This window comes from Prenolepis imparis, unplaced genomic scaffold, assembly GCF_030444845.1.
Source record: "Prenolepis imparis isolate NDT839.2.m4 unplaced genomic scaffold, iyPreImpa1.0 SCAF_4, whole genome shotgun sequence".
NCBI lineage: Eukaryota > Metazoa > Arthropoda > Insecta > Hymenoptera > Formicidae > Prenolepis > Prenolepis imparis.
The window spans coordinates 17,273,714-17,285,219 of NW_028141162.1; the positions used below are offsets into that span (position 1 = coordinate 17,273,714).

Here is an 11,506-nt window from a genome sequence, read left to right on the forward strand (position 1 = left end):
CTATTAGGATATTTATCATAATTATTACTATAAATTTTTGTATAAATAGTTAAATTATTATTAATTACTATTATTTATTAAAATAATTAATTATTAATTAAATTATCTTTAATTACTATTCTTTATTAAAATAAAATTTACGTTTTTCATTATAATATAAAGAAGTTGCTAATAAAATCTTCATAACAAAAATGGCTTTTATGATCAAAAATAGAAAAGAAATAAAAATATAGATATATTAAAAATAAGCGATGAAAACTATTTCCCTTGCATATATGGACAGCTGCAATTACAGTCTCTTACAGTTAGGGTCAACAGAAAAAGACGAAGGTTTTGTCGGTCTAGTTTGCCGCGTTAGATCTTCTCGCGAATAGAATTTCCAGTCCTTCTCGGAGAGAAGATGCATCTGTGCACAGTAATGGCCAAGCCTACGCCCATCTTACATACACATGGAATTACATACCGTTATATTATTTATACTACGGTTATACATTTTACTCACGAATAAATCACCATCTATATTATTATATTTAATAATCGTTTTTTTGAATACTGAACTTATTTTACAGATACTAAAATTTTTTAGAATTATTTATAAGCTTTTTAATCATTGTACGAATAATTATCATTATATAAAATATGAAAAAACATATAATAAAATATAAATTAGATAGAGAATAGTAGTCTATATTAGGCGGAGAAAAGAAGAAACAAAATCAAATGCTACAATTTAAAATAATATTTGTAATAAATTATGTTGTAATTGTATTAAATATTATTAGTATATTATAGTAATATATATGTATGTATTAAACAATATGTAATTTAAATTACATTTTTAATTAAAAAAAAATTTTACTTTATTTAGATTTCTTTTTTTCAAATAGCTTTACTTATTATATTAAAAATTTTTAATCATATACTTAAAAAAAATTTTACTTTATTTTTAGATTTCTTAAAAAATATCTTTACTTTCTCATATAATTATATCGCAAAAAGGCAATTAAATACCATTGACGAAAAGGGGTAATTAAGTTTGTTTACCTTGTATATTTTTTGTTTTTTCGTCTTTTATTCTAAAAGTAAGCATAGTACCACAGTTTTCCTAGTTTTTGTTTTTACTTTAGATTTTTGTTTCTTCGTTGTATATTGAGTCTTTGACTTTTAATTAGGACAAAATAATATTTTAATCGCAGCAGTATAAGTTTAATATTTTTTACTCTCAAATGAATAATCTCAATTAATTTCTTAATCTTAAATAAATAAAATTTCTTAATAAATAAAATATGCAGCATAATTGAGATCGAATTAGGATCTCAATTATCAGGAATATGAAAATAAAAATTCTATTATATGGAGCTTTATATCCTACTGAATTTTGTACGTATTGCGGAAATTTCTGGCACCAAATGCAAGGGAAATAGCAACATCAGATTTCATTGTTTCTTTCTATACAGTCTAATTAGACAGTTATAAGCTTATATTTTACAAAAAAGAGATTTATTTGGCTCACATTTATTTATAACAATATTCGCTAAATTTTTGATTTGTATAAAAAGCTTTCAATATATGTATATAGGCTTGCTGATTTAAAGAGACTTTCTCTCTCTCTCTCTCTCTCTCTCAAATCATAATTCTGAGAATTATATATATATATGAGAAAATTTCCTTCATAGTACATGTATAAAATTCAATGCATCGAGATGTCACGAATGTATTCAAAGTTATTATTTGCCAGTTACTGAAATATGTTTTGAGTTATAAATAAGGTAATAATAATAATATAAAGAAAATAAAATAAATTGCATACCTGGATTCATTTATAAATAAATATGTTGTAAAAAGGCAAGTTTATATAAAAGTTTCAAAAATGTAAATGTTTAACATTAATTTTTAATTGATTATGGTAGTCAAGCAATCGATTGCGCAATATATCAATAAATAATAAAATAAATAACCCAAGTAGCAAAAAAATATATAAAAACTCATTTTCAGAGATATTTTTAAAATGTTAAAATAGTCCCTTTTTATTCATTAAAAAAACATTCATTTTCACGTTAATATAATATAAATATTAATAATATTAATAAAATATTAATAAAATATTAATAAAATATTAAATATTTAATAAACATTAAATAAATATTTATATATAAATTGTATATATATATATATATATATATATATTATATTAATATTAATTATTAAATTACTAATATTAAAATTGAATATTTATATATAAATTATATATATGTTATTATATTGTATATAAATATTTATATTTATATTACATTAACTTTAAAATAAACCCCAGTAACGAATTTTTTTTACAAAATTAGATATGAAATATGTTTATACATATATGTATAATTAGTTATATTCATATACATATAATGAGATATAATTATATATTTCTCTTTAAGTATGTTTAAATTTGCAATTTAACTATGGACTTCTCATAATTGATCTTATGACAAATTTGTCAATCTATTCGTTATCAGTTGACTGAAAAAGAGTTATTAGTAATTGTTTTATAATTACATTGCAAAATAATAAAATACATAATACATTAAAACACAGGAGAAGAAATGTACTATAACAAAAATCATATATATGTTAAGTATAAGTGATACGTAGATACAAGATAAGTAATTTATCAAGAATTGTTTGTATTTTACGTTATTTTCATAAGACAAAGTGATGTAAAATTAATAAAGTGGCATAATAAATAAATATCTTATTAATCTGTACTTGTTTGCTTTATTTCCGGTACTTTCATGCCATCGACATACTTTATATCTTGATATTAGACATTGTATCTATAAATATCAAGATATAAGTGTGTCGATGGCATGAAAGAATAAGTGCCATAAATAAAGCAAACAAGTACAGATTTAAATTAATGAAATATTTATTTATTTTACCACTTTATTAATTTTACGTCACTTTGTCTTATGAAAATAACGTAAAATACAAGCAATTCTTGATGAACGCTACTTATCTTGTATCCAAGCATTACTTATTAACATGTATATGATTTTTTGTTACAGTACATTTCTTCTCCTGTGCTCTAGTGTATTATGTATTGTATTACTTTGCAATTATAATTATAAAATATAATTATTAATTATTTTTAAGTCGACTTGATAACGAATAGATTGACAAATTTATCATAAGATCAATCATGAGAAGTCCATAGTTTTCCAAATTGCAAATTTAAACATACTTAAAGAAAATTATTGTATAATTATATCTAATTATATATATAATTATAAGTAATATGGTATATATATACATATATATGGACATATATATTTCATATATATATATATAAATATAATTATAACCAATTATAATATATAGACATATTTCATATATAGTTTTGCATAAAAATTTTTTACCGCGACGTTCTTTTAAGGAATAAATTATATTAACATTTTACAAATATCTTTGAAAATGTGTTTGGAACATTTTTTTATAGGTTCTTTCGCTACTTGGGAATTCGACTCACGTTTCGACTCGTCTTCTCCGGTCACGGCGTACTTCGGACTCCTCGCCGGCAGCATTATTTTTCCTGCAGGAAGCCAGCACCTCTGCTCCGGGAGCTGTCCTCGTAGAAGCTTTCGAAACACTCGCGTTACTCTTTTCTCGTTCACGATCCGTTCTCGCAAATTCGCGCGCGCGAACTTTCGGCGGCTCGAGTCGAGCTTATGACGTCACGCGCTTCTCGCCGGACAAAGAGATCCTCGCTCTCTGATTGGTCGGTCCGATTCTGCACCTCGACGGACGGATTTTCGTACGCAACTCTCAAGTTTCTTTCGACGTCCCATCTAATATTTTATATAGGCCGGTATTCATAGTCGGTTCTTATATTTAAGAATGCCTTAAGTACAATCTTAAGATGTGATTAACCAATCACAGAGCCGTATTTGCATCTTAAGACATTACTTAAGACGGTCTTGAAATAAGAACGGACTATGAATACCGGCCATAGTCTTTCGCGCGCGCGAACTTTCGGCGGCTCGAGTCGAGCTTATGACGTCACGCGCTTCTCGCCGGACAAAGAGATCCTCGCTCTCTGATTGGTCGGTCCGATTCTGCACCTCGACGGACGGATTTTCGAACGCAACTCTCAAGTTTCTTTCGACGTCCTATCTAATATTCTATATAGTCTGTGGTTCGCTCTCGTATCCGAGTCCGAAAGTAAAAAAACAAGCGATGTCGAAGCTGCTGGTCCTCGATTTTCTAAAGTAGAATTTGATAATTAATTGAACGTTCTGGGATATTCCGATTGACTTGGTGCGAGATGGCATCCGCGGAACAAGTCGGCCTCAACAAAACGTGGGAATTGTCACTGTACGAGTTGCATCGTACTCCGCAGGACGCGATTACCGACAATACAGAAATTGCTGTCAGCCCGCGGAGTCTTCACAGCGAGCTTATGTGTCCTATTTGCTTGGATATGTTAAAGAAAACTATGACCACCAAGGAGTGTCTTCATCGATTTTGCTCCGACTGTATTATTACAGCTTTACGGAGCGGTAACAAGGTATATATCCTCGATGTAAACTGTATAAGATACCGTAAACAAGGCATATGTTTTATAAGAAAGCTGCAGTTTTAAATACCTCGCATAATATATACAATGTAATGTGTCAGTCCATTTAATATCTTGTATAGTTCTGTTAAAACTGTATTATTTTAGTAGTCAAAATTTGTTACAAGAATATTAAAATATTATATATTTTAATAGTTATATCGGGTGTCCCATTTTAAAGGACCCACTCAAATATCTCAGAAACACTGCGTTAAATCAAAAAATGTTTCCTACAAAAGTTGTAGGGTTTCGAGGGGGACATAACATATAGTAATATTCATATGACCTTGGGCGGCGTCTCCAAGGTCGAGTGAAGGTGAGAATAAATTTTTTAAATGGAAACCCATATTTTTTATTATAACATCTTTTTCTACTAATTAATTTGAACAACTTTTATCCGAAGCATTTTTTTATTTTCTTCAAAATTTATTCTCACCTTCACTTAAGGTTAACCTTCGCTAACCTTGGAGACGCCGCCCAAGGTCAAATGAATATTACTATGTTATGTCCCCCTCGAAACCCTACAACTTTTGTAGGAAACATTTTTCGATTTAACGCAGTGTTTCTGACAATGAGATATTTGAGTAGGTCCTTTAAAATGGGACACCTGGTATATTTTATTGGAAAAAATAATATTCTCGTGTTATATAAAAATACAATGCATTATGTTTTCTATATTTTCTATAAGCTGTTTTTACAACACAATTTTTATTACACTCGCAGGAATGTCCGACGTGCAGGAAGAAATTGGTTTCCAAACGATCTCTTAGACCGGATCCAAATTTTGATTTGTTAATTTCGAAGATCTATCCGAGCAGAGATGAATACGAGGCCCATCAGGAACGAGTTTTGGCCAAACTAAATAAATCACATTCACAAGCTGCACTTGTTAATTCTATCACGGAGGGTATAAAGCTACAGAGTCAAAATCGTCCTCAACGTTCGAGGAAGAATGCCAACGAATCTGAAAATGCGAGTAACGCGACGTCATACAACAATACGCCAAATATTAGTGCGCCTACAACGCCAAATCCATCCACAAATGTAGCGAATCAGAGCGATTCTTCTCAGAGCGCAACAGGACCTTTAAATAGCGGAGGTATGACTAATAATCTTCAAAATACCAACATTTCTCAACCTGCAACTAGTCCAGCAGTTTCCAGTGAGATTGCAATTTGTAAACTTGTCAGACTACCTTTCTTATATCTTATTTTTACATGTTTTTATTCAGGGACAACATCTAGAAACTCCACCACACCGTCGCCAAACCCTGCGAATCAAATTCCGAAAGCACCAAAACGACAGAAAAGCTTTCAAAATTCTGAGAATGACTCTTCTAGTGCTGAAGCCGAGACTGGTGGCGGTGACTCCATGGTTGACACAGAAGGCGAAGGTCCTAGTGAACCTTTAATGCTCAACGAAATTGAACTTGTTTTTAAACCACATCCTACGGAGATGGCAGGTGATAATTCTTTAATAAAAGCATTGAAAGAAAATAGTATTCGGTACATAAAAACAACAGCAAACGCCACAGGTATGTATAAAATATTTTGCAAAATTATATAATAAAGAAAAAAATTTTCTATTAAGAAATAAATATGTCAAAACATAAATATACTCTACAAATAAAAACAAAGAAGAGAAATTTTTTTTTAACGAAGATTAACAGGCATATTTTTACAGTGGATCATTTAAGTAAATATTTGGCGATGCGTTTGACATTGGATCTGGATACTGAATTGTCAGAATCAGATAGGTTATTAAATTTTTGCATTTATATTGCTCCTTCGCTGGGGCAGCTTGTGGTACTAAGTGGTTCGCAAACGTTACGGCAAGTGAACGATAAATTTTGGCGTGTTAATCGACCTTTGGAAATGTATTATTCGTGGAAAAAGACCTAGGGAAGGCCTCGAAAATATCAATCTGATGGGAACTAATTGCGCTTTGTTCCAAAGACGAGAATGAATTATCTTTATTACATGAAGTACAGTGGAATGTATTAAAAATATATACAGTGAAATGTATGAAAAAATATATATCATTGTGCTGTACTTCCAATTTCAATCTGATTCACAATAGTATAAGATATATATTCATAATCATAATCATCGACAGTGCAATTTTAACATCTTCAAAATTGATTTCCAGTAATCTGTTTGTTGATAAAAGTTAGATAGGATAACTGAAATAAATACTGATTTAAGTGGCATTGTACATCCTAATGTTTTTGAATATGAAATGCAGTTACATAATAAGGTATTTTATATAAAAAAGATTAAATATAAACATCTTTTAAATTTTTTCAAATATTGGATATTTAGTAAACTATAATTACAATTTTCAAAAAATTGTGTTTAAGAGAAAATGCGATAACTTTGTAATATTCTGTATATTTTATTATTAACTCTATCTATATACTAAAAGATTATTAAAAAGAGAGTAGCAAAAAACAAATAATTAAATTTTATATAGATGGATAAAAAAGTTCTGAATAATTAAATCATTATCTTTTAATATTACTAATTGCATGATATTACAGACAATTAAAGTTATATTTTAGCATCATATGCTCTGAATATGCATTAAGATTTGAGTTCACTTGCAAGTGTATTAGAATTTTTATGTAACTCCTGTGTATATACATATTATATAAATTTATATTCAAATTAAATTTTAGAGAACTCGTGAAAACTTGTCTTGCATATAAATTTATAGAATCATCACAAAGAATTTCGATTTCGATATTAAAGAAATTATTTCTATTTAAAACAAAATAAATATTTATAATGATCATTATTAAAGAAATCAATATTGGAGTTGACAATTAATCTAGAATAATTTATAATTGCCAGTGAACATATAGCATTAAGGATGTACAAATGTCGCTTAAATTTGAATTAAAGCAGCAGATAAATATGTGTATATGAATGAAGCCTATAGCAGAATTGCAATTAGCATGTCACATCATATTGAATAATATCTACAGAAGTTAAATGCATTTATAACTGGTATACGTTATATATTGTCATGTATTCATATGTGTTATTCCATCGTTCAATAGTCTCCATAATCATTAACTTATTTTAAACAAGCGCATTGATATTATGGACCATTCTGTATAGTCTACAGAAAAAGAATAAATCTATGTATATACAGATGTTGTTTAGTAGTTTATCTTATGCACAACAGTATGTGCACTAAATTTTGAAATAATTTGAATTTGAGTATAAATTAAAAAATGTTATCTTTAATTTTCGATTTATTCTTTCTTCAATTCATTTTTTAACTTATTATAATAAAATGCTATGTTCAACATATGTATAATATTGCATCAATTTGTTCTCATATGTAAATTGACTTCCAAGATTCAATGCACAAATAATACAGGATGATTCATTAAAAATCACTACTTCATAAATCCTAAAATAGTTTTATGAGGAAAATGAAAATAAGTTATTAATAAATGAAAATTCAAGCAAAGTGAAATTTGAATATAAATCGACATGATAAATTCAATATTGGACATAGTTTATAGTCAAGCAGATTTTATATAGATTGTTCAAAAATTAAAAAGTGCATTTACAGATAAAAAAGAAGTTTCACATGAGTATGCAATTTTTTGCAAAAGTAAGTAATAAATATAAAGATATGCATGAATATAAAATTATCCTGAAAAACAATAATATGATATATTTTGTAATATTTTTTTTATTTTGATATGATGTAATGAAATATGTAATATTTTGTTAAGTATTTAATTTTCGATTTATTTTTTCTTCTATTTATTTTTGAATTTTTTATTTAAAAATTTTTATGCACAGAATAATAAAATAATTCACATAAAAAAATATATAATCACATTTAAAAGAAGATTTAAAATATAAAATAAATATATTAATAATAAAAAATTAACAATAATAATATATGTATAAATATTTGATAACAGATATTAAAAAACTCATATTTTGTGGAGAATTGCTAAATTTTATATATACAATTGCAATTAGGAATTAATTGATTGGAATTAAATTAATAACTTTTTAGCATATACTGATATAAAACTCAGTTTTAATAAAACAAATCTGTCTATTTACGCGACGCTGACATTCTCGTGCTTGGAAGTTTTGTTTTCGTTGTCGATCGTTAAAGATACGTGTAATTCGTCTTTATCCTGACGGAATAATCGATAAGTGCCACCCTATTGTGTGTCCCCTTAGATTTCCACCGAAGCGAAAACAATACGCGGTATCGGCCTTTTGAAAAAAAAAAAAAAAGGACATCAATCTTTGTTATTCAACCGTAAAGTGCATAATTTTTTCTCATTTTATTTTAATTTATTTGATCTTTTTTGTCGATTTTAAGCTGTGAATTCTTTCGCTTTTTTGCATATACAATTAATTATTATACGTATGACAGATTTTGCGCGATATGTACACAAGACAATTTCAACAGAGTCAAAGGATCAGATACGAACAGATGAACTATTATAGATATACATTGAGATTTTCCGACCGTGTTCATCATTTAGAACTTAGATTTCGCGTGTATCTTTTGGACTTAATTAATTATTCCAGCAGCGGTAATCTCTCGTAATAGTACGCTAGTGGTTAATTACGGCATAACATCGTGTGAACTAATGGTCGCGGCTCCTAATTAGCGCTACGGAATGAATACTGAAATGAATCCTGTCTCGCCACTATGCATATAACTTGAACAATACTCAATCTATATACCGCTATAATGTTAATTGCCATGTTTCTTACGAGAAGAATGCAATAGATCATTACGATCTTAATGTTGTAACAAATTTCTAATTAATCTTTATTTGCAATCGTACAAGAAAGAGATCAATCCAAGACATCTCTTGAAGAAAAATAAATAATAGACCAAAGATTCATTTTTTTTAAAGATAAAATTACAAGTAATCATATAGTTGCATAAATTATACGCGATTTTTAATCACTTTGTAAAGAATTTTTTTATGTATTCGTTATAATTAATTTCTCAAACCAAATGACATTTTAATTTTCAGATAATGAGGGGTTTTATATATATTCTCTATGTTTCTAATAGTTTTATTATTGTTTGTTAATTAAAATTGCGTATAAGTAAATTCTTTTATTGTACTTAATATTTATTTATTCGTGTAGCAATTTAATTTTCGTCGTACAAAATAATAATTGCATTTTAATAGACGCTCCATCAAAAACATATGTTCAGTATCTTTTCTTTAATACGATTTATTGCTTCATGCGACTAATCGAGCTTTTTCATTATTTTAATTATTATAGATTATTTTATTTTTTTTATTAATAATCAAGTCTCATATGGATCATGCATTAATTTCAGTAATTGGATTTGAGAATATTAACGATAAGCTTCTCTTGTGAGGTTCTTTGTACCAGAATGGATAACGCGAATATCTTCGACTTCCATCAAAAATGGAATTTTCGGATAGAAATGGATTTAATTTAAAATCGGGCGGTTCTACAGTCTCTTTCAAAAAGACCGATATTTGTCGCTCATAATCCTTTACATCAGTTGCTCGCTCTAATCTGATGAAGGGAAATAATTAGTCGGAAAATCTTATCAGAACAATTTGCGAAAAATTCTAATTTTGATTTTTTATTTTCGTAGAGAAAGATTTCTTTACTTGTGCACCATCTGCCTTGTGAAATTCGATCTACGTATTTTCTTAATCGCCGTTGTTTCCTCTCCTATGAGATTATTGCAATATGCTTTTTCTACATTATTATTACTTTGAAGATTGTAAAAATCTCCAAAATGTACTGCTGCATTTTCGAGCGTTCTTGTGATAAATTGCGGATGTTTAGATTTGTAATTTGATTCGTAATTTTTGTTTGACTTTGCTAATGAATATCTAAAAGAAATTAAAAATAATTAATATCAAATTAAATAAAATATTCATGATAACTATATTTTACTAAAAATGAAAATTATAATTTTGTTATACGTATGTTGCATTATATTAATGTACATTTTTTTTAAACATTGGATTCCGAAAATAATATACATATATATACATGAAATCTTTACATTCAACACATCTTTATTTTATATAATTATAATATTTACAGAAATTTTTATTACACAATAATTTCAGTTTTTAAACGTTAATTTAAGTTTTTAACGTTAGTTTAACGCGTGAAAATCAAGAATTATTATATATATATATATATATATATATATATATATTGTATAATTTTATGTATTTATGATAATATTACTCACCTATTGTCATTATGTGAAGTCAAGGGAGATAGGTTATCCAAATCTATGGATTTTTTATTATGATGATTTCTACACATTTTTATGCGGGATCTCATTTTATTTTGCTTAAACATTTTGACAAAACTTGTTGCCCGAATAATTGATTTATTAAGTTGAAAATTATTTGAAGATTTTATTTAAAATTGATAAACATCATCTGGTTACAAAAATTTTTATTGAAATAAATTTTTGGTCCCTGAACTAGTAGTTATTATTTTGTTTGTTAATCAAAACATATATAGTTATATTTTATTCAAAAATGTTTCGAATAAATTTCAGATGATTAAGTTATACGATTTATTTTATATTTTTTAAATGTGTGTATATTTATTTATACAACAAGCAGAAATAATAATATATGTGTATGTATATATACGATACATTTTATCGCATTGTATTATTATAGATATATTTTATTTGAATATTTTATAATTTACATACTTATCTATTTTTAGATATTAAAAATTTAGCCTATTATTTTCTGTACTTCAATTATAACTATTTATATATTCTATCATGTATTTATGTATATTCTGTGATTAATATTTATATATATATATATATATATATATATCATCTCTATCGCTTTACTATTTAAAAATTTAATAACTTTTTTGT

The 11,506-nt window shown here is 27.1% G+C and overlaps 3 protein-coding genes across 4 annotated transcripts in view; 1 reads left to right on the forward strand and 2 right to left on the reverse strand.

The window, feature by feature from the left end:
• Mwh (multiple wing hairs) overlaps nucleotides 1–3,646 on the reverse strand; it is a 74,196-nt gene extending 70,550 nt beyond the window's left edge. Inside the window, exon 1 of the mRNA XM_083035245.1 lies at nucleotides 3,512–3,646. The gene's annotated coding sequence lies outside the window, so the exon portion shown is untranslated. The remainder of the gene's footprint in view (nucleotides 1–3,511) is intronic.
• A 537-nt stretch (nucleotides 3,647–4,183) lies between these two features.
• On the forward strand, nucleotides 4,184–6,631 carry Sce (E3 ubiquitin-protein ligase Sce). 2 transcript variants are annotated; one of them, XM_083036279.1, is made up of 4 exons: nucleotides 4,184–4,549; nucleotides 5,321–5,696; nucleotides 5,829–6,131; nucleotides 6,281–6,631. In XM_083036279.1, the coding sequence occupies exons 1-4, from the start codon at nucleotides 4,307–4,309 to the stop codon at nucleotides 6,496–6,498; spliced, it is 1,140 nt and encodes a 379-aa protein (XP_082892405.1). In that variant the 5' UTR covers nucleotides 4,184–4,306; the 3' UTR covers nucleotides 6,499–6,631. The 2 variants fall into 2 exon arrangements, with proteins under 2 accessions (XP_082892405.1, XP_082892404.1); XM_083036278.1 differs by having other exon boundaries at nucleotides 5,321–6,131.
• A 3,226-nt stretch (nucleotides 6,632–9,857) lies between these two features.
• On the reverse strand, nucleotides 9,858–10,926 carry LOC145935209 (uncharacterized). The gene is made up of 3 exons (XM_083036329.1): nucleotides 10,850–10,926; nucleotides 10,251–10,478; nucleotides 9,858–10,152 (listed from the first exon to the last, which is right to left on the reverse strand). The coding sequence occupies exons 1-3, from the start codon at nucleotides 10,924–10,926 to the stop codon at nucleotides 9,930–9,932; spliced, it is 528 nt and encodes a 175-aa protein (XP_082892455.1). The 3' UTR covers nucleotides 9,858–9,929.
• Between the last annotated feature and the right edge of the window lie 580 nt (nucleotides 10,927–11,506).